Genomic DNA, 23,345 nt, shown 5'->3' on the forward strand with positions numbered 1-23,345 from the left:
TTATTTTGATGTAGGGATACATTCACTGATGAGAGTGAAGGGGTATTTCAGAGCCCTCTGCAGCTCCTCTCTGAATTTACTCTGGGTCAGGGCATAAAGGGCAGTGTTTGTACAGGAGCTCAGGTAGAAGAGCATAGTCCCAGATATGTCAGCAATCATAACAGGATGGTCATAACTTCGAAACAAATGGGCGTAAGTAATCTCCATCAGTAAGAAAACACTGACCTTGGTCATCCACAATAATATAAAACTGCCCGAGACAACAAACAGCAGGATGATGGATTTCCGCCTGTTGACCATCTCTGCATCTCCTCTCTGGTCCCTGTTACTGGGAGCGCGGAGACCCCTGCGTGCCCGATTTGCCAAGACAATGTGCCTGACAGTCAGAGCATTGAACAGCAGGATCAGGAGATAGGGGATTAATGGGTTCAGCAGATGGTGGATCCAGAAAAACACCAGCCATCCTGGCAAGATGAAGAACTCTGGTCTGATGCCACAGCCCCAGGGCACACCACCCCATGTGCCCAAAGATTGGTATTTGTAGTAAAATGGAATGTTTCTCAAAATGCTCACTGACCAGACAATGGTTACCACTGAGGCTGCTGTTCTGGCAGAGCAATACCTGGCTTTCAGATTGTGGCAACAAATGGCCACAAAGCGATCAATGGTGAAAGCGATGGTCAACCAGACGGAGCAGTCAATAGCAGCATAGCCCATGATGATGTTAAAACTGCACACCGCTGTGTAAAACAGGAAGGAAACTGGGAAATATTTGAAACCAAGTGTTGTGAGTATTACACTGAATACAATGACGAGAAGATCTGCTGTTGCCATGGAAATGAGGTAGGTGGATATACCTTTGGTGATGCCACACTTTCCACGAGAGAGAATCACAATCGTCATTAAGTTAGCTGGAAGAGACATTGAAAAATTATTCGACATGTGGGATCATGAACCTTCACTGCTGCAGTCGGCATCAATATCAAAAGCAGGACAGGGACAGTTACAGCAAGAAGTACAAGAAGGATTTTAAATGGATAACCACCAGATGCCCAGAAATACTTTATCATCTACGATGTATGTCTTAGAAATGATAAATTTTCTAATTAAGGAAGGGCATAACCAAGATTGACCAAGTTCCCACAGCCAGAATCATAGATAGTTGCTGTTAATTTTTTGTGTGATGCTGATTGAGGGAGAGGGATTGGTGAGGAAACCAAGTATTACTGGTGCCTTGGGATATTTAATATCCAATAAAGCAGGCAGAAGCTGTGTTGGCTTGATACCGCATGTGGAATCAGCATCTCAGACTGACTAGCACACCATCAGTACTGCTCAGCAGGGCAAAGTTTAGAATTGTGCTGAAATTCTGGAGTTAATTCTGAACACAGAATTTTGAAATTCAACTGATGCAAACAATTGAACCAAAACAACTGAGTAGGGGGAGAAAGCTATACTGAATGGGAATTATAAATCCTCAACATGCAATTGGGATGAGCTAGTTATAAGTTGGACAAAACTGCCTCATTCTAATTGATTCCACACAGAACTCTCCTTTGTATAACAAGGTAAATATGCACAGAGTGAATGATTACAAATTCTAGCCAATATATTCTTGACTAAGAAGAGAGTGAAGGTGATATGACCATGTGGCAAACCGCATGAGGTGTTTGATTTCACATCCAGAGCAAATGACAGATGTTATGCCTATCCTAGCATTCTGAATTTGATTTGAATGGAATGCTGATGGATGATGAGAGATTAAAGTTCTCAATGCATTATCTGCAAGATGGTCTTTTGTAGAGTTACATGTTCAACCTGTCGGCTGGAGGACTTGAGGGAGAGTTTTCATGTTATTGAGTATTTTGTCTGCAGTGTGCTTGGTTGCCAATTCTATTGGATCGCATGGATTGATTGGAGCAAAAATTAGAGGCAATGAGGAATTTACAAGAGCTAGAGGGTGTGATGCTACCTTACTACCACCCTTGCCACCCCCCGCCACCTTACTAGTTTAAATCTTCCTGAGCAGCTCCAGCAAATCTCTCTGTCAGTATATTTGACCCCTTCCAATTCAGGTACAATCCATCCTTCTTGTACAGTTCACTTCTACCCCAGAAGAGATTCAAATGATTGAAAAGTGTAAACCTTCTCCCATGCACCAGTTCCTCAACCATGACTTCATCTGCTCTCTCCTCCTACTCCTACTCTCACTAGCTCATAACACCAGGAGTATTCCAGATATTACCACTCTCAAGGACCTCATTTTTAAAAAAAACATTTCTGCTCAACTTCATACATTCTTCCTTCAGAATCTCATCATTTTCCCATCCTATGTCGTTGGTCCCAATGTGTACAATGACATCCTGCCGGGCCCCTCTCTTCTTTGAGAACATTCTGCACCCTCTCTTCAACATCCTTTATCCTAGCACCAGGGAGGCAACATACCATTCTGATTTATTGCTGCTGGCCACAGAAATGTCTGTCCGTGCCTAAGACTGTACATTCCCCTATCGCAATTGATTGCTTGGAACCCGACTTACCCCTCATTGCATTATAGCCTGTCTCAATATCAGAAACTTGGCTTTCATGCTACGTTCCCCTGAGAGTCCATCACCCCCTCCATTTTCCAAAACAGCATACTTGTTTGAAATGGGGATAGTCACAGGAGACTCTTGCACTACCTGCACTACCCCTCCTAGCTTTCCTGGAGTTAACCCATCCATTTGACTGTATCTGCCGTTTTTCTCCTTTCCTATAACTGTCATCTATCACACCCTCTAGCTCTTGTAAATTCCTCATTACCTCTAACTTTTGCTCCAACCAATCCATGCGATCTGATAGAATTGGCAACCAAGCACACTTACTGCAGACAAAATAATCAGTAACATGGAAACTCTCCTTAAACTCCCACATCTGACAGGATGAGCATGTAACTCTAAAAAAGATCATCTTTGCTCCTTCACAATCAATAGATCCAGAAAATAGCATTATCTGTTTGCTCTAAACAAAAACAGTGCTCCAGGCTAACTTAGTACTTCTGGTTTATATTTTAAAAATTTAATCAAGAGGCAGATTTCAATAAAATTAAAAATCAAGAAAGAACCCATTCTATTCAGTACAGCAACCATATAGCAAGATTACACATTGAAAACTATGCACTTATCTGTTCCTGTGCTGTGAGCTCTCCCACATAGGTTCCTCCAAGGTCAGCTGTGAATTTCACTTTTTAAACTTTTTCCTAGACCAATTCTGATGTCCAGAGATACAGGAACTCAAACAGCAAAGGTAGCAACTGTGCAGATTCACTGCTGGGCCAGTTACCTCTCTCCCTCACTGACAATGTGTTCGCTGCCTTTTGTCTGTCTTTCTGTCTTTTGAAAGTGCTGTTTTTTTGAGGGTTTTTTTCCCCCAAAGTTCCAACACAATGCAACAGCATACAAAACAGTAATTTCTGTTCCTGGAATTCGAGGAAGTGACCTCCAACCCCTAAAATACCTCAAAATGGAGCAGCTCCGACAGCCATCTTCTCATCCTTCATTTTGGATTTTTTTGGTCAGTCGGGGAAATCAAGGATTGCAGAGAAAGAGCAGGATGTGAGGAATTTCCGATCAGCCAAGATCTGATTTATTGGTGAAGCAGGCTCAAGGGAAATGGTCTTCAGGTTTAGGGTTTCCTCTGCCCATGGTCCCTATACCCACCTTCATCATGTTCAGTTGTAATAACACTGGGCAGCCTCTTTCCTCTCTCCATACAACTGAAGATTCTCATTCCTGGTCACATTCCAGTAAAATGGCACTGCAGCTTCCCCAAGGTCACTCCTTCAAGCAGTCCACCCACATCTCGGTTCCAAAGAAATCCATCAAATATCTCACCATAAAACACAGACAGAACTATAAACCCCACATTCAGTAACGGGGAAGATCTCCTCACCTGGAACACAGACAATTGCAAAGAAATGGAAGAAAGCGAATAAGATCTGCAGAATTATTGGTCCTTGCATTGTTAATGTTGGGTGATCTCATTCATTAACTCTCGCGCAGGGCTTGGAGTCTGGACTGAGCTCCTGGGATAAGAATCAACACTCCTTTATACATGATCGTAAACACCGTGTGTGACATCTGGTGTCTGTTCCAGTCTATTAAACACTCTCTTAAAAATCATTCACATTACATTGTACAGCCCCACAACACTGGCATATTCCACATGGAGATGCAAAAGGATTGTAAACAGCACTCCCTAAAGAATGCTCCTTAAGATAATACTTGTACTTGCTTTCCAATCACTATTCTGGCAGTGTTCGATTTTCTACTTTTTTTCATTATCCAACTTCTTTCAGTTTTCTTTCACATGTCAACCACTCAATATATTATTGTCCATGAAGGGTTGGCATCCTGGACTTACGTTCCAAAAATAGACTGCTGTCCTTTATCTTGTCAAGAGGGAGTTCGCAACTCTGCTTTGAATATTATGTAGCACCGAAATTGGACTTGCAATTGAAATTTAAAAAAACACAGGGAACATTTTATTTCTCAAACAGGTGGTAAAATTCACATCAAACTCTTTTGTGATGATTATCAAATTGAAACAATCTTCTACTGAAGAAAACAATTAAACAATCAGGTGGATTTTAACTGAGCCCATTGCTGCTCCATCAATTGAAGTCCAACTGAAATCATCTCCATAAAAGTAGGTGGGTAGGGTGGCAGAGTTGGAGGAACAAGTCTGCAAAGGCCAGAAGTGGCCAAGAACATTACAGCATCGTGAGGCTGGAAGAAATTGCAGCGAGAGGCAGAAATGAAGGGGCTAAAGAAATTCGGAGATTGGGCAGTAACATTTTTGATTCTATGGGGCAGTCATCATCTCTACAGCACAGCACATCGAGGGATCTACGCAGTTTGAAATCTATTAATGTTTCACACGACAAAACTAACACTTACCCCGAGTCATGGTGTTCACATCGAGCCAGACGCTGGACAGTAAAAACAGAGTAATCGCCAATTTCATGTTTGAGTTAAGAGGAAGACTGAACGGAAAATGCAACTTCCTCAGGAAGGTATTGAGATCTTTATTTACTGCAGACTGGGCTTGTGGATCAACTGATTTGCGCTCTGATCCAATCCTGGGTGTGTTGTAAGAACTCACCCTGTATGCTCACCACGACAGGTAGACACAGGGACAGATGTGAATGCAGCCACTGGAGGGGGGGGGGGGGGGGGAGCAGGAGAGGGAGTCAATCACTTGGGAAGTTGTCAGTCCACGAAGGAGGAATGTTATTTCACTGTCAGTTTTGCATAAATTGGGTTAATACCGGAACTGCAGCTGAGACAGAACACGAGTTGGTCTGACCAAGTGAGCTGTCGCGAGATAGCCTCTCCCAGCAGTGCACTTTTCCCATGAAAATGCCTGTGGATGGTAATGATCCTGATTAACACGAGATTACTGCTCTGTCAATAGGAAGAATCCTAGTCTTTCAAAATTTATGCATGCCTTTATCAGTCAGTGTAGGAATTGGGAGGTCATGTTGCGGCTGTACAGGACATTGGTTAGGCCGCTGTTGGAATATTGTGTGCAATTCTGGTCTCCTTCCTATCGGAAAGATGTTGTGAAACTTGAAAGGGTTCAGAAAAGATTTCAAGGATGTTGCCAGGGTTGGAGGATCTGAGCTACAGGGAAAGGTCGAACAGGCTGGGGCTGTTTTCCCTGGAGCGTCGGAGGCTGAGGGGGTGACCTTACAGAGGTTTACAAAATCATGAGGGGCATGGATAGGATAAATAGGCAAGGTCTTTTCCCTCGGGTGGGGGAGTCCAGAACTAGAGGGCATAGGTTTAGGGCGAGAGGGGAAAGATATAAAAAGGACCTAAGTGGCAACGTTTTCATACAGAGGATGGGGTGTGTGTATGGAATGAGCTGCCAGAGGTAGTGGTGGAGGCTGGTACAATGATAACATCTAAAAGGCATCTGGATGGGTATATGAATAGGAAGGGTTTGGAGGGATATGGGCCAAGTGCTGACAAATGGGACGAGATGAGGTTAGGATATCTGGTCGGCATGGATGAGATAAACTGAAGGGTCTGTTTCCATGCTGTACATCTCTATGACTCGATGACTGTATGACAGAACAATGAAGCTTGTTATTGAGATATTGGGTGCACAGCAGAATAGAGTCTGCACAGGGATAGAAACAGGTTAATCAAGTCAGCAAAATCCCAGGAGATGGAACATAATGTGAGGTGGGGGATCTGGGAGGATAATTGAGATGGGAGACCTCACAACCCGCAAAAGTACTTGGATGAGCACTTGAGATGTCAAAATTAGAGTGGTCCTGGAAAAGCACAGCAGGTCAGGCAGTATCCGAGGAGCTGGAAAATTGACTTTTTGGGCAAAAGCCCTTCATCAGGAATGGACCCAGATGGACCAAATGCCGGACTAATGCAGGTACACCTGGAATACTGTGCACAGGTTCGGTCTCCTTACTTGAGAAAGGATGTACTGGCACTGGAGGGGGTGTAGAGGGGGTTCACTAGGTTGAGCCCAGAGTTGAGGGAGTTGGTTTATGAGGAGAGACTGAGTAGAGTGGGATTCTCCTCATTGGAATTTAGAAGAATGTGGGGGATCTTATAGACAGATATAATATCATGATGGGAATAGATAAGATAGAAGCAGGGAGGATGTTTCCAATGGCAGGTGAGGTTCGAACTCGGGAGGGGCCTAGCCTCGAAATAAGAAGGAGCAGATTTCGGACTGAATTGACGAGGCACTTCTTCACCCAGAGGGTTGTGAATCTGTGGGATTCCCTGCCCAGGGAAGCAGCAGAGGCTTCCTCATTGGCTGCTTTTAAACCAAAGAGAGATTGATTTTGGAACAGTAAAGGGATTCAGGGTTACGGTGAGCGGGTGGAGCTGAGGCCATGAGAAGATCAGCCATGATCCTATTGAATGGCAGAGCGGACTCAAAGGGCCAGACGGCCTACTCCTGCTCCGAGTTTGTATGTTTTTGTGTGGTGTAGATTGAGTGCACTTTGGCAATACAGGTTTGAAGGGCTTCTCCTGGAACTATATGATGTTTCTCGCGAGTTTTGAGAAGATTTGTAGCTCAGTTTGAGGTTCTGGATGTAGGTTTGCTCGCTGAGCTGGAAGGTTCGGTTTCAGACATTTTGTCACCCTACTCAGTAACATCTTCAGTGGGCCTCCAGACGAAGCACTGGTGGCATAGCCCGCTTTCTATTTACGTGTTTGGGTTTCCTTGGGTCGGTGATGTCATTTACACTGGTGACGTCATTTCCTGTGGCAACGTCATTTCCTGTTCTTTTTCTCTGGGGGTGGTAAATAGGATCCAAGTCAAAGTGTTTGTTGATAGAGTTCCGATTGGAATGCCATGCTTCTAGGAATTCTCGTGCGTGTCTTTGTTTGGCTTGTCCGAGCATGGCTGTGTTATTCCACTTGAAGTGATGTCCTTCCTCATCCATATGTGAGGATACTAGTGAGAGAGGGTCATGTCCTTTTGTGGCTAGTTGGTGTTCATGCTTCCTGATGGCTAGTTTTCTGTTTGTCAAATTTAGTGTTTGTTACAGTCCTTGCACGGTATTTTGTGTTAATGACATTAGTTTTGCTTGTTGTCTGTGTGGGGTCTTTCAAGTTCATTAGCTGCTGTTTTAGTGTGTTGGTGGGTTTGTGGGCTACCATGATGCCAAGGGGTCTGAGTACTCTGGCCAGATACACAATTTCCATCTCGCCCTTCGACAATAATGTCAATGAAAGCAGAAAATCAATGATGTTTGTGGAGTGATGAAGATTGACCAGGAGTTGAAGGATGAATAGTACCATTAGATCTTTTGTATCCAGGGGAGAAGGCAGGTTGGTTTTGATATAGATTTCGGTTTTATTTTCACGTGAACTTGAGTACGGGGTAAAGGGGACAGTGAGAGGTGTATAATGCCATCACACACGACTCCATCTTGGGTACAAAGTACCCAGGTACTAAACCTTATTTACAGAAATGGAGAAATCAATAAATAAGTTAAAAAGTCAGTTGATTTGATATTTGTTGCAAAGTACAGCACCTTGGTTCTGTTCTGCTGTGTCCAAGTTCTGGAGAAAGTTATCTTGTGACTCAGGATACGGAGGGGGATCGTGTTCGAGACCTGAAGTGAGTGCAAGTTGTAAGTGTTTCCACTCCAACTGTGCAAGTTGGGGAAAACTGCTTACTTTTGTGTGACTTGGAAATGCTGAGTGGACAATGTTAAAAATCAGGGCTGAAATCTGTTGCTGGAAAAGCGCAGCAGGTCAGGCAGCATCCAAGGAGCAGGAGAGCAGGAGGTTTTGGGCATGAGCCCTTCTTCAGTAATGCCCGAAACGTCGATTCTCCTGCTCCTTGGATGCTGCCTGACCTGCTGCGCTTTTCCAGCAACACATTTTCAGCTCAGATCTCCAGCATCTGCAGCCCTCACTTTCTCGTCGAATGTTAAAAATCACACAACACCAGCTGATAGTCCAACAGGTTTGTTTGGAAGCACTGGCTTTCGGAGCGCTGCTCCTTCATCAGGTGGTTGTGGAGTAAGCTAGTGGTCAAAATATGATTGTTGGACGATAACCTGGTGTTGCGTGATTTTGTAACTACTTCCACGTGGTTAGATTCGAGTACACCAACACATGGGCCACACTACCCTGTATGAAGAAAATTTCAGAATTAATAACCTGGTTGTTAGGTCCATAAGACATTATGGGAACAAACTAACTAACAACTACATGACATCAACTACCTACCAGGAGAAAGGAACCCATCGCTACAACATTTAAGACCAACGTGGTATACCAAATCCCTTACAACAACTCAACAAACACTCCATCAGACAAATAGGAAGGAAACTAGCCATCTGCTTTCACAAACACCAAGTGATGACCAAACGGCCTGATCCACACTCTCTCATCTGCACGCACAGCCATTAATTCAATTAGGACCAAGATAATCATTCTGGGACAAGCCAAGCAGACACATGCTCAAGAGTTCTTGGAAGTTCTGGCATTCAACCAGAAAGGCCATCAACAAACGCATGTAGAGATAGACCCAGTGTACAAACCACTGCAGGGGAGACCCACACCCCAGCAGACTGGAAAACCAGAGCAGGTCAGAACAACAGCGCCTCACCGAGGTTGGACTGATGATGTAAGCCAGTGTGGTAATGGAACGTCTGTACAATAACTCAGCAGCTCAGTGAACTCACCAACAACCTCAAGATTCGATTGAGATCATGGTTCAGCGATGGACCTGCCTTCTCTCAAATTCTGAGAGTTAGGGGGTGATTTGATCAAAGTATCGAAGGTATTAACAGGAAACAACAGGACAGGCAAAGATCAACTGTTTCCACTGTTTGTGTGTTCCAGAGCCAGCAAGCCTGGATTGAGAACTAGGGCTGGTGACATTAGGCAGCACTCCTACATACTGAGGGTGGTAGAGAATACTGGATCCATTGTTAGTTTTAAAGGTGAGATAGATATTTATTGTTAAGCCAAGGTATGAAGGGCTTATGCTCAAAACGTCGACTCTCCTGCTCCTCGATGCTGCCTGACCTGCTGTGCTTTTCCAGCACCACACTCTCAACTCTGATCCCCAGCATCTGCAGCCCTCCCTTTCACCTACGCAGGGAGGGATATGGGCCAAAGGCGGCTAAATAGAGTCAGGTCCCAGCTCATTCATGATCACATTGCGTGGTGGGATAGGCTGGAGGGGCCGATTGGTCTGTCCCTATGAAAAGTCTCTATCTGTATTGGTAGCTTATTTAAATAAAGGATGCAATAGTGTTGGAGCAGGTTCAGAGAACGTTTAACAGACTCATAGCTGGAATAGGTGGGTGGTCTTATGAGGAATACGTGATGAGGTTTAATCTACAAGAGGAGGAGAGGAATCCTGCGAGTTTTTGAAGAGATGGATGTGTCGAGGATGACATAGGGGAGTTGTGTCTTGAAAGAAAACTCAACGAAATGGAAGCGAGACAGAAAAATTACTTTGAGCTACAGTCGGAAAGTTTCTGAGTTTTCAGATACCTTCCACTTGGTGTGCTCACTGCGGTCAGGCAGAGAGGGAATTGGGAAGGGGTGCAGAGCAAACACAAACGGAGCCACATTCCTGTGAATTAAACTGCATTGATTTAGCTTCTTTGTCACATGTGAGCAGAGGGAAAGGTTTATGGACCGTTACTTATGGCGCCACCTTAAGACAAAGGGAGTTAGGTGCAGCTCCTTCAGATACAAGATCCGAGAAAATAGGAGAATGGAAATGGGATGGCCAGTGATGCGGAATTAAAACTCAACACCAGCAGTCCTCCAAACCAGATCATGCAGCCACTTATACCCCAATCCACACTGGGCCCTGTCTCCAATCCACACTGGGCCCTGCCTTCAGTCCACACCAGGCCTTATCTCCAATCCACACCGGGCCCTGCCTCCAGTCCACACCGGGCCCTGTCTCCAATCCACACCGGGCCCTGTCTCCAGACCACAACAGACCCTGCCTCCAATCCACACCGGGCCCTGTCTCCAGAGAACACCGGGCCCTGCCTCCAGTCCACAATGGGGCCTGACTCCATTCCGCACCGGGGTCTGTCTCCAGACCACACCAGGTCCTGCCTTCATTCCGCACCGGGCCCTGGCTCTAGACCACATTAGGCCCTGCCTCCAATCAACACCGGGCCCTGCCTCCAGTCCACACCGGGCCCTGCCTCCAGTCCACACTGGGCCCTGCCTCCATTCCTCACTGGATCCCGCCTCCAGTCCACACCAGGCCCTGGCTCCAATCCACACTGGGCCCTGCCTCCAGTCCACAGTACCTTGTCTCCAATCCTCACTGGGTCACGCCTCCTGTCCACACCGGGACCTATCTCCAATCCACACTGGGGCCCTGCCTCCACTCCACACCGGGCCCTGGCTCTAGACAACACTGGGCCCTGGCTCAACTCCACACCGGGCCCTGGCTCCAGACCACACCGGGCCCTGGCTCCAATCCACACCGGGCCCTCCTCCAGTCCACACCGGGCCCTGCCTTCAGTCCACACTGGGCCCTGCCTCCATTCCTCACCAGGCCCTGCCTCCAGTCCACACCGGGCCCAAGCTCCAGTCCACACCGGGCCCTGTCTCCAATCCTCACCGGGCCCCGTCTCCTGGCCACAACGGGCCCTATCTCCAATCCACACCGGGCCCTGCCTCCAGTCCACACCAGGCCCTGGCTCTAGACAACACTGGGCCCTGGCTCCAGTCCACACCGGGCCCTGGCTCCAGTCCACACCGGGCCCTGGCTCCAGTCTACACCGGGCCCTGCCTCCAGCCAAACCAGGCCCTGGCTCTAGACAACACTGGGCCCTGGCTCCAGTCCACACCGGGCCCTGGCTCCACTCCACACCGGGCCCTGGCTCCAGTCCACACCAGGCCCTGGCTCCAGTGCAAACCGGGCTCTGCCTCCAGTCCACACGGGGCCCTGGCTACAGTCTGCTCCTGGCCCTGCCTCCAGACTGCACTGGGCCCTGGCTCCAGTCCACACCAGGCCCTGGTTCCAGACCACACTGGGCCCTGGCTCCACTCCACACCGGGCACTGGCTCCAATCAACACCGGGCCCTGGTTCCAGTCCACACGGGGCCCTGGCTCCAGCCTGCACCCACGCCTGCCTTCAGACTGCACCGGACCCTGGCTCCAGTCCAAACGGGGCCCTGGCTCCAGTCCACACCAGGCCCTGGCTCCAGTCCGAACCAGGCCCTGCCTCTAGACTGCACCGGGCTCTGACTCCATACCACACCAGGCCCTGGCTCCAATCCACACCAGGCCCTCCCTCTAGACCGCATCAGGCCCTGCCTCCAGACTACACCAGGCTCTGGCTCCAGACCACACCAGGACGTGTCTCCACTCCACACCGAGCCCTGCCTCCTGTCCACACCTGCCGTGTCTCCAGTCTGCACCGGGCCATGCCTCAAGACCACCCGGGGCCCTGGCTCCAGTCAACACCAGGCCCAGACTCCAGTCCACATGCGGCCCTGGCTCCAGTCCGCACCGGGTCCTGCTTCCAGACTGCACCGAGCCCTAGCTCCAGTCCACACTGGTCCCTGGCTCTAGACAACACTGTGCCCTGGCTCCACTCCACACCGGGCCCTGGCTCCAGTCTACACCAGGCCGTAAATCCAATCCACACCGGGCACCGCCTCTAGTCCACACCGGGCCCTGTCTCCAATCCACACTGGGCCCTGGCTCCAGTCCAAACCAGGCCGAATCTCCAATCCACACCAGGCCCTGCCTCCAGTCCACACCAGGCCCTGCCTCCAGTCCTCACTGGGCCCTGCCTCCATTCCGCACCGGGCCCTGCCTCCAGTCTTCCCCGGGCCCTCTCTCCACTCCACACCGCGCCCTGGCTCCAGTCCGCCCCAGGCCCTGTCTCCACTACATACTGGGCCCTGGCTCTCGTCCATAGCGGGTCCTGGCTACAGCCCACACCAGGCCCTTCCTCCATTCCGCACCGGGCCATGCCTCCAGTCCGCCCCGGGCCCTGGCTCCACACCACACTGGGCCCTGCCTCCAGTCCATCCTGGGTCCTGGCTCCAGTCCACACCGGGCACTAGCTCCAGTCTGCCCCAGGCCCTATCTCCACTCCACACCAGGCCCTGGCTCCAGTACACACAGGGCCCTGGCTCCAGTCCACACCAGGCCCTGGCTCCAGTCCACATGGGGCCCTAGCTCCAGTCTGCACCAGGCCGTGCCTCCAGAGCGCACTGGGCCCTGGCTCCAGTCCACACCAGGCCCTGGCTCCAGTCCACACCGGGCCCTGCCTCCAGTCCACACCGGGCCCTGAATCCAGTCTGCACCTGGCCCTGCCACCAGACCGCACTGGGCCCTGCCACCAGACCGCACTGGGCCCTGGCTGCAGTACACACCAGGCCCTTGTTCCAGGCCACACTGGGCCCTGGCTCCACTCCACACCGGGCACTGGCTCCAGTCCACACAGGGTCCTGGCTCCAGCCTGCACCGGGTCTTGCCTCCAGGATTGCACTGGACCCTGGCTCCAGACCACACTGGCCCTGGCTCCAGTCCACACTAGGCCCTGCCTCCAGTCTGCACCGGGCCCTGTCTCCAGTTCACACCGGGCCCTGCCTCCAGTCCACACCGGGCCCTGCCTCAAGACCACACCAGTCCCTGCCTCAAGACCACACCGGTCCCTGCCTCAAGACCACACCGGGCCCTGACTCCAGTCCACACCAGGCCCTGGCTTCAGTCCCCTCCGGGCCCTGGCTCCAGTCTACACTGGGCCCTGCCTCCAATTTGCGCCTGTCCCTACTTCCAGTCTGTCCGTGTCCCTGGCTCCCGTCTGTCTGGGTCCCTGGCTCCAGTCTGCCCCGGTCCCTGGCTCCTGACTGCCCCCGGCCCTGGCTCCAGTCTGCCCCGGCCCTGGCTCCAGTCTGCCCTGGTCGCTGGCTCCAGTCTGCCCCAGTCCCTGGCTCCAGTCTGCCCCGGTCCCTGGCTCCAGTCTGTCTGGGTCCCTAGCTCCAGTCTGCCCAGGTTCCTGGCTCCAGCCTGCCCCGGGCCCTGGCTCCTGTCTGCCCAGGTTCCTGGCTCCTGTCTGTCCGGTCCCTGGCTCCAATCTGCCCCGGTCCCTGGCTCCTGTCTGCCCCAGTCCCTGGCTCCAGTCTGCCCAGGGTCCTGGCTCCTGTCTCCCCCGGGCCCTTCCCCACTCTGTCCTGGGTCCTGGCTCCTGTCTGCCCCGGTCCCTGGCTCTTGTTTGCCCCGGTCCCTGGCTCAGTCTGCCCTGGGCCCTGGCTCCAGTCTGCCCCGGTCCCTGGCTCCTGTCTGCCCCGGTCCCTGGCTCCTGTCTGCCCCGGTCCCTGGCTCCAGTCTGCCCCGGTCCCTGGCTCCAGTCTGCCCCGGGCCCTGGCTCCAGTCTGCCCCGGGCCCTGGCTCCAGTCTGCCCCGGGCCCTGGCTCCAGTCTGCCCTGGTCCCTGGCTCCAGTCTGCCCCGGGCCCTGGCTCCAGTCTGCCCTGGTCCCTGGCTCCTGTCTGCCCTGGTCCCTGGCTCCTGTCTGCCCCGGGCCCTGGCTCCTGTCTGCCCCAGTCCCTGGCTCCTGTCTGCTCTGGGCCCTGGCTCCTGTCTGCCCCGGGCCCTAGCTCTTGTCTGCCCGGGCCCTGGCTCCAGTCTGCCCCGGGCCCTGGCTCCAGTCTGCCCCGGGCCCTGGCTCCAGTCTGCCCCGGTCCCTGGCTCCAGTCTGACCCAGTCCCTGGCTCCAGTCTGCTTCGGGCTTGAAGTTGAGGATTATGAGGTTGGCAGATTGTTCTGGTATCACCTCAAGATTAGGTGACAGCACTGAGGCCATGCCAGGCTGAGAGACAGCCGTCCCAGGCCAGGACGCCATCATGGTCGGCCCCTCAACATGTCTGTGCTGAGGCCAGGAGTCAGACTGGAGACCAGGAGATGGACTGGAAGCTAGGAGTCAGACTGGAGACCAGGAGATGGACTGGAAGCTAGGAGTCAGACTGGAGACCAGGAGATGGACTGGAAGCTAGGAGTCAGACTGGAGACCAGGAGATGGACTGGAAGCTAGGAGTCAGACTGGAGACCAGGATGCGAAAGAAGAAAAATGAAACAAAACAAGAGGCAAAACAGGGAAGGAAAAGAAAACGATGAAAGGGCAGACCACGCAAGCTCTGGCTGAAGTGTCCTACTCGGCCGCCATCTTGGGTAAACCACCTGTGATGTGGTTTGAAGCCTGGACATCAGCTGTTCAGCCTCCATAGCGATGTCAGCTTTGGTGTTAATGCACACGTTCTGGGTATACAGGGGAGGATGTGTACACCTGAGCCATGACAGACAAGGTGAAAGTATTGAAGGACCCTGTGACCAGTTACCTGGACAATGCTGGTTGTGCATCCAGCGGATGGTGGCCAGGTTAGTCCAGATGTTGCTGGCTTTTCAAAGAATGCGGAAGCATGTGCAAGACTGATAAACACAGCCGATTCCACCCAGTGGCTGAAACCAACTTCAATCCCTGAGTAACAATCATGTTACATGCAGCCCACAGTGGTCTCTGATCAGACATTGTAAATGTATGTCTCTCACAGGTGCTCTGCTCATCATGCAGAACTATTGTCCAATGTTTGCAGTCACGTGGTTATAGCTGAGTCTGCTGCTCTTAGTGAAATGGGGAGAAGCTGGAGAAGTCTACAACAGGGTGTGGCAGGACTTGTACATGAAAGCAAGCGCACAGGGGCAGCACGTAATCCAGAAGGGCCACAGAATGTTGGCTCTTATTCCAAGGGGGTTGGAGGACAAGTCTTACTGCAGCTCTACAAGGGGCTGGGGAGACCACAGCTGGAGAAATGTGAGCACGATTGGTCACCACATTTCAGGAAATAATCAGCATGGTGACTCAGTGGCCAGTGCTGCTGACTCACAGCCCCAGGGACATGGGTTCGATTCCACCCTCGGCCAACTGTGCTGAGTTACCCCGTGTCTGTGTAGGTTTCCTACAGATCCTCCCACAGTTCAAAGGTGTGCAGGTCAGGGTGGATTGGCCATCCTAAATTGTCCCATAGTGCCCAGGGATGTGCAGGTTAGGGTGGATTGGCCATGGAAAATTGTCCCATAGTGCCCAGGGATGTGCAGGTTAGGGTGGATTGGCCATGCTAAATTGTCCCATAGTGCCCAGGGATGTGCAGGTTAGGATGGATTGGCCATAGGAAATTGTCCCATCGTGCCCAGGGATGTGCAGGTTAGGGTGGATTGGCCATGGGAAATTGTCCCATAGTGCCCAGGGATGTGCAGGTTAGGGTGGATTGGCCATAGGAAATTGTCCCATAGTGCGCAGGGATGTGCAGGCCAGGGTGGATTGGCCATGGGAAATTGTCCCATAGTGTCCAGGGATGTGTAGTTTAGGGTGGATTGGCCATGGGAAATTGTCCGATAGTGCCCAGGGATGTGCAGGTTAGGGTGGATTGGCCATAGGAAATTGTCCCATAGTGCCCAGGGATGTGCAGGTTAGGGTGGATTGGCCATGGGAAATTGTCCCATAGTGCCCAGGGATGTGCAGGTTAGGGTGGATTGGCCATGCTAAATTGTCCCATAGGGCCCAGGGATGTGCTGGTTAGGGTGGATTGGCCATGGGAAATTGTCCCATAGGGCCCAGGGATGTGCTGGTTAGGGTGGATTGGCCATGGGAAATTGTCCCATACTGCCCAGGGATGTGCAGGTTAGGGTGGATTGGCCATGCTAAATTGTCCCATAGCGCCCAGGGATGTGCAGGTTAGGGTGGATTGGCCATGCTAAATTGTCCCATCGTGCCCAGGGATGTGTAGGTTAGGGTGGATTGGCCATGGGAAATTGTCCCATAGTGCCCAGGGATGTGCAGGCCAGGGTGGATTGGCCGTGGGAAATTGTCCCATAGTGTCCAGGGATGTGTAGTTTAGGGTGGATTGGCCATGGGAAATTGTCCGATAGTGCCCAGGGATGTGCAGGTTAGGGTGGATTGGCCATAGGAAATTGTCCCATAGTGCCCAGGGATGTGCAGGTTAGGGTGGATTGGCCATGGGAAATTGTCCTATAGTGCCCAGGGATGTGCAGGTTAGGGTGGATTGGCCATGCTAAATTGTCCCATAGTGCCCAGGGATGTGCAGGTTAGGGTGGATTGGCCATGCTAAATTGTCGCATAGCGCCCAGGATTGTGCAGGTTAGGGTGGATTGGCCATGCTAAATTGTCCCATAGTGCCCAGGGATGTGTAGGTTAGGGTGGATTGGCCTTGGGAAATTGTCCCATAGTGTCCAGTGATGTTCAGTTAGATGCATTTGTCAGGGGAAATGTGGAATAATAGGGTAGGGGAATGGGTCTGGGTGGGATACTCATCAGTGGGTCAGTGTGGACTTGCTGGGCCGAAGGGCCTCTTTCCACGCTGTAGGGATTCTCTGATACTATTTCATTGGAGGCAGTTCAGAAAAGGCTCACTTGGATGGATCCGATAAGGTGGGATTATTTTATGAACAAAGATTAAACAGGGAGTGTATTTACTGAAGTTTAGAATACTGTGTTCAATTGTCCTCTCCCTGCTACAAGAAGGATGTTTGAAACTTGAAAGGGTTCAGAAAAGATTTACAAGGATGTTGCCAGGGTTGGAGAGTTTGAGCTACTGGGAGAGGCTGAATAGGCTGGGGCTGTTTTCCCTGGAGCGTCGGAGGCTGAGGGGTGACCTTATAGAAGTTTATAAAATCATGAGGGGCATGGATAGAGTAAATAGACAAGGTCTCTTCCCTGGGGTGGGGGAGTCCAGAAGTAGAGGAGAGGGGAAAGATTTAAATGGGACATGAGAGGCAACATTTTCACACAGAGGGTGGAATGGACTGCCAGCCATTGTATGCTTTCCATTTCATGACCTAAGCAATTCCTTAAAGGTGCACACGATAACAGGCAAGTCAAGATGAAGCCTGTGAGCTGATCTGCATTCAATATTCACGAAACGAGGATCAAAAGAGTTGATTTGAGAAATTACAACTAAATTCTACATTGGAAAATTTAACTAGTCCCTGTCTCTTCACCGGTACATCGGTGCACAGTAAAGGTCATTCTGCAAGGTTTGTGAAGGTTTGTAGCTCAGGTTGAGGTTTAGGGTGTAGGTTTGCTCGCTGAGCTGTAGGTTTAATATCCAGACGTTTCATTACCTGGCTGGGTAACATCATCAGTGGCGACCTCCAAGTGAAGCGAAGCTGTTGTCTCCTGCTTTCTATTTATATCTTTCTCCAGGGTGGGGTTCCTGCGATTTGTGGTGATGTCATTTCCTGTTTGTTTTCTGAGGGGTTGATAGATGGTATCTAGATCTATGTGTTTGTTTATGGCGTTGTGGTTGGAGTGCCAGGCCTCTAGGAATTCTCTGGCATGTCTTTGCTTAGCCTGTCCCAGGATAGATGTGTTGTCCCAGTCAAAATGGTGTTTTTTTTTCGTTCGTGTGTAGGGCTACGAGGGAGCGAGGGTCATGTCTTTTTGTGGCTAGCTGGTGTTTGTGTATCCTGGTGGCTAACTTTCTTCCTGTTTGTCCTACATAGTGTTTGTGGCAGTCCTTGCATGGAATTTTATAGATGACGTTGGTTTTGTACATGGGTCATTCTTTCATTCCCTTCGGCTGCGAGAGGAAAGTCATTCTCACTGGTGAAATCTGAGGTGATCGTGTTCATCAAAGGGCAAGTCACAATGAGATTAGAGATTCTTCGGGTCAGGCAGTGGGCTTGTTGCTACCATAGGACCGGGGGAAATGGGAAAAAGAGGCTGTTCAGCTGCTTGAGATTGTTCGACCAATCAATAGCTGCTCTGACATTCCTCATGTCCACTTTCCTGCCCTTTCCCTTGATTCCGCGTTTGATCAGGAATTCACCAGCCTTCAGTATACGCAAGGACTGCCCGCGGCTCTCTGCGGTAGGGAATTCCAAAGACTCACAACCCTTTGAGGAAGAAACTCCTCCCCATCTCAGTCTGAATTTGATGCCCCTTTATTCTGAGACTGTGCCCTCTGCTCCTCGACTCTCCCATGGGGAGGGTGGAAACACTCTCTCACCCTGTCAAACCCCTTCAGAATCTGATATGTTTCAATGATCATGGATCATGAGGAAAGATCAGCTAGGACTGAGGTGAAGGTGATGCTGTTCTCACTGTGATAGATGTGGAGGTGCCGGTGTTGGATTGGGGTAGACAAAGTCAAAACTCATGCGCCTCTGGTTTATCATCCAACAGGTTTATCTGAAACCGTAAGCTATCAGAGCGCCCTCTCCTTGCTCAGGCTCCTTCCCTCACCATGACTGATAATCATTTCATGCTGATCCCAGGTTTGAATTGGAGGTTTATAAATCAGAGAATCCCTACAGCTTGGAAAGAGGCCATTTAGCCCATCAAGTCTCCAAAGAGCATCCTACCCAGACCCATTTCCAAAACCCCACAATTACCATTCTGATGATGCTGCTCCTTCCACAGGTGATGTCACCACAGAGCCATCGAGCTGTACAGCATGGAAACAGACTCTTCGGCCCAACTCGTCCATGCTGACCTAGACATCCAATCTAGTCCCATTTGCCAGCGGTTGGCCCATATCCCTCTAAACTCTTCCTATTCGCATACCCATCCAACTGCCTTTTAAATGCTGTCATTGTACCAGCCTCCACCACATCCTCTGGCAGCTCATTCCATACACGCACCACCCTCTGAGTGAAAATGTTGCCCCTCAGGTCCCTTTTATATCTTTCCCCTCTCACTCTGAACTTATTCCCCTCTAGTTCTGGACTCCCCCACCCCACAGAAAAGACCTTGGCTATTTACCCATTGTCCTTGGGATTTTTTTCAAGGGGGTTGTAAAAGCTGAGGCTCTAATATTCTGGATCTATCTACTTGAAAAAGTTTTAAAGTTTTTTTTTGAAAAACACTTGTACAATGAAAGTTCTTCCAGTTCAGGGTTTTTTTTCCTGTTTGGTTTGGTTTGGTTTTCGAAAGCAGTCTGTTGGGAGCTGATGGCCACAGAAAGCTGCTGGGGAATAATGGTTCCCTGATTCAACAAGAGGATTTCTGGCTGATTCTCTCTCTCTCTCTGTGTCTCTCTCTCTCTCTGTGTCTCTGTCTCAGCCCCCCCCCCCCCGTCTGTCTATCTGTCTGTCTGTCTCTCTCTCTGTCTCTGCCCCCTCTCTGTATCTCTCTCTCTCTCTGTCTATCTCTCTCTCTCTGTGTCTCTCTCTCTGTCTCAGCCCCCCCCCCACCCCGTCTGTCTGTCTGTCTCTCTCTCTCTGTCTCTGCACCCTCTCTGTCTCTCTCTCTCTCTCTCTCTCTGACTCTCTCTCTCTCTGTCTGACTCTCTCTGTAATCTCTCTCCTGTAAGGAGCTGTGTTTGAATTTTCCTTTTAGCCAAAGAGTGTGGTTATGGGATATTGCAGAAAATCAGACCAGCTCTTTGAGAAGTTGCATTGTCATACCGGTTGTGTTTTCAAATTAGGTTCAGGGTTACCTTCTTAAGTTGATTTCAGGGGGTCTGGCCTGGTGTCATAACACCATGGTTAATCCACCAGACCTGCACATCCATGGACAATTTAAGCAATGCCAATCCACCTAAACTGTATATCCTTGGACTGGGGGAGGAAATCAGATCACATGCACGCAGAATGTGCAAACTCCATGCACTTGCCCCAGGCAGGAATCAAGCCCATGTCCTTGGTGCTGTGAGATGGTAATGCTAACCACTGAGTCACGACTTACTTGACGTTACTTTGAACATGACTCCCACAAATTAGAATTTTATTCGAGGTAATCATTTGTTTATTCTCTCTCTCCCCCTCTCTCTTACTCTGTCTCTCTTTCTGCGGAATTTGAGGGAACAGCTCAGAGTCAAAGGGAGGTGAATTTGGGACTTGCCACCTTGTTCTCAAATAGGTGATCACCAGATAAACGTCTGGCTGGAATTTCAGCATGGGGCGGAAAGTTTCAGTGATTTATGATGTGATAAAACTCTGACTTTATGAGGACTACTTTGTCCTTACTTTTTTAAACACAAGCTTTAAAACACAGGTGCTGAAGTGTCCACTGACATTTCATAAAATAAACAGCTTGCGAGATCTTGAGTTATTTTTATAGTTGGAACAATAGAAGCATACTGAATGGGTGGAGTCAAGCTCCTACAGAATCAGGATTTACAGTTTTTTAGGAATAGTTGCCGCTGAAATCTTGAAAAAGTGAGTCATAGAGTCACAGAGAAACACAGCACAGAAACAGACTCTTCAGTCCAACTCCTCCGTGCTGACCAGATATCACACATTAATCTAGTCCTATTTGCCAGCATTATACCTCCTAACCCTTCCTGTTCATATACCCATGCCTTTTAAATGTTGTCATTGTACCAGCCTCCACCACTTCCTCTGGCAGCTCATTCCATCCACATACTACCCTCTGTGTGAAAAAGTTGTCCATTAGGTCCCTTTTATGTCTTTCCCCTCTCACCCCAAACTTATGCCCTCCAATTCTGGACTCCCCCACCCCAGGGAAAAGATCTTGTCTATTTACCCTATCCATGCCCCTCATGATTTTATAAACCTCTATAAGGTCACCCCTCAGCCTCTGACGCTCTAGGGGAAACAGCCCCAGCCTGTTCAGCCTCTCCCTGTAGCTCAGATCCTCCAACCCTGGCAACATCCTTGTAAATCTTTTCTGAACTCTTTCAAGTTTCACAATATCCTTCCGATAGGAGGGAGACCAGAATTGAATGCAGTATTCCAAAAGTTGCCTAACTAATATCCTGTGCAGCCACAACATCCCAACCCCTATAAGTAATGCACTGACCAATGAATGCAAGCATGCCAAACGCCGCCTTCACTATCCTGTCAAACTGGAACTTCACTTTCAAGGAGCTATGACCCTGCACTCCAAGGTCTCTTTGTTCAGCAACACTCCCTCGGACCTTACCATTAAGTGTATACGTCCTGCCCTGATTTGCCTTTCCAATATGCAGCACCTCGCATTTATCTAAATTGAACTCCATCTGCCACTCCTCAGCCCGTTGGCCCATCTGATTAAGATCCTGTTGTACCTTCTTCACATCATTTTGCTTTTATTCAAGTGTTCCAAGACAGCAGATTAGATTAGATGCCAGCCAGACGCTGAAGCAGCACTGAAAAGATGCGAGTAAGTGTGTTCAGTCCTGGACACCTTATTTAAGGAAGCATGTTAAAGTTCTGGAGAGCGTGCAGAAGAGATTTATAGCAATATATCAGGAATGAGGGATTTTAAACATAAGGAAAGATGAGAGAGAGATTGGGTTTATTTTCCTTGGAGTGTAAGACCATAAGACCATAAGACATAGGAGTGGAAGTAAGGCCATTCGGCCCATCGAGTCCACTCCGCCATTCAATCATGGCTGATGCGCATTTCAGCTCCACTTACCAGCGTTCTCCCCGTAGCCCTTAATTCCTCTAGACAACAAGAATCTCTCAATCTCGGCCTTGAAGACATTTAGCATCCCGGCCTCCACTGCACTCCGTGGCAATGAATTCCACAGGCCCACCACTCTCTGGCTGAAGAAATGTCTCCGCATTTCTGTTCTGAAATGACCCCCTCTAATTCTAAGGCTGTGTCCACGGGTCCTAGTCTCCTCGTCTAACGGAAACAATTTCCTAGCATCCACCTTTTCCAAGCCATGTATTATTTTGTACGTCTCTATTAAGTCTCCCCTTAATCTTCTAAACTCCAACGAATACAATCCCAGTATCCTCAGCCGTTCCTCATATGTTAGACCTGTCATTCCAGGGATCATCTGTGTGAATCTCCGCTGGACACGTTCCAGTGCCAGTATGTCCTTCCTGAGGTGTGGGGACCAAAACTGGACACAGTACTCCAAATGGGGCCTAACCAGAGCTTTATAAAGTCTCAGTAGCACAACAGTGCTTTTATATTCCAACCCTCTTGAGATAAATGACAACATTGCATTCGCTTTCTTAATCACGGACTCAACCTGCATGTTTACCTTTAGAGAATCCTCGACTAGCACTCCCAGATCCCTTTGTGCTTTGGCTTTATTAATTTTCTCACCATTTAGAAAGTAGTCTATGCTTTTATTCTTTTTGTCAAAGTGCAAGACCTCGCACTTGCTCACGTTAAATTCCATCAGCCATTTCCTGGACCACTCTCCCAACCTGTCTAGATCCTTCTGTAGCCTCCCCACTTCCTCAGTACTACCTGCCTGTCCACCTAACTTCGTATCATCGGCAAACTTCGCCTGAATGCCCCCGGTTCCCTCATCCAAATCATTAATATATAATGCGAACAGCTGAGGCCCCAGCACCGAACACTGCGGGACACCGCTCGTCACCGGCTGCCATTCTGAAAAAGAACCTTTTAGCCCAACTCTCTGCCTTCTGTTGGACAGCCATTCCTCAATCCATCCCAGCAGCTCACCTCGAACACCATGGGCCCTCACCTTGCTCAGCAGCCTCCCGTGTGGCACCTTATCAAAGGCCTTTTGAAAGTCTAGATAGACCACATCCACTGGGTTTCCCTGGTCTAACTTACTTGTTACCTCTTCAAAAAATTCCAACAGGTTTGTCAGGCATGACCTCCCTTTACTAAATCCATGTTGACTTGTTCTAATCAGACTCTGCTCTTCCAAGAATTTAGAAACCTCATCCTTAATGATGGATTTTAGAATTTTACCAACAACCGAGGTTAAGCTGATTGGCCTATAATTTTCCATCTTTTGCCTTGATCCTTTCTTGAACAAGGGGGTTACAACAGCCATCTTCCAATCATCCGGGACCTTTCCTGACTCCAGTGACTCTTGAAAGATCTCAACCAATGCCTCTGCTATTTCCTCAGCCA

The 23,345-nt window shown here is 49.6% G+C and overlaps 1 protein-coding gene across 1 annotated transcript; it reads right to left on the minus strand.

The window, feature by feature from the left end:
• On the minus strand, window positions 1–5,021 carry LOC148139391 (putative G protein-coupled receptor 139). Its single transcript, XM_087980918.1, has 2 exons — window positions 4,938–5,021; window positions 1–911 (listed from the first exon to the last, which is right to left on the minus strand). Exons 1-2 carry the CDS (start codon window positions 5,002–5,004, stop codon window positions 1–3), a joined length of 978 nt encoding a protein of 325 aa, XP_087837044.1. The 5' UTR covers window positions 5,005–5,021.
• Between the last annotated feature and the right edge of the window lie 18,324 nt (window positions 5,022–23,345).

Source organism: Chiloscyllium plagiosum, unplaced genomic scaffold (genome assembly GCF_037043375.1).
Source record: "Chiloscyllium plagiosum isolate Xiang-an unplaced genomic scaffold, Cpla_swu_hap1 HiC_scaffold_38, whole genome shotgun sequence".
Classification (NCBI taxonomy): domain Eukaryota; kingdom Metazoa; phylum Chordata; class Chondrichthyes; order Orectolobiformes; family Hemiscylliidae; genus Chiloscyllium; species Chiloscyllium plagiosum.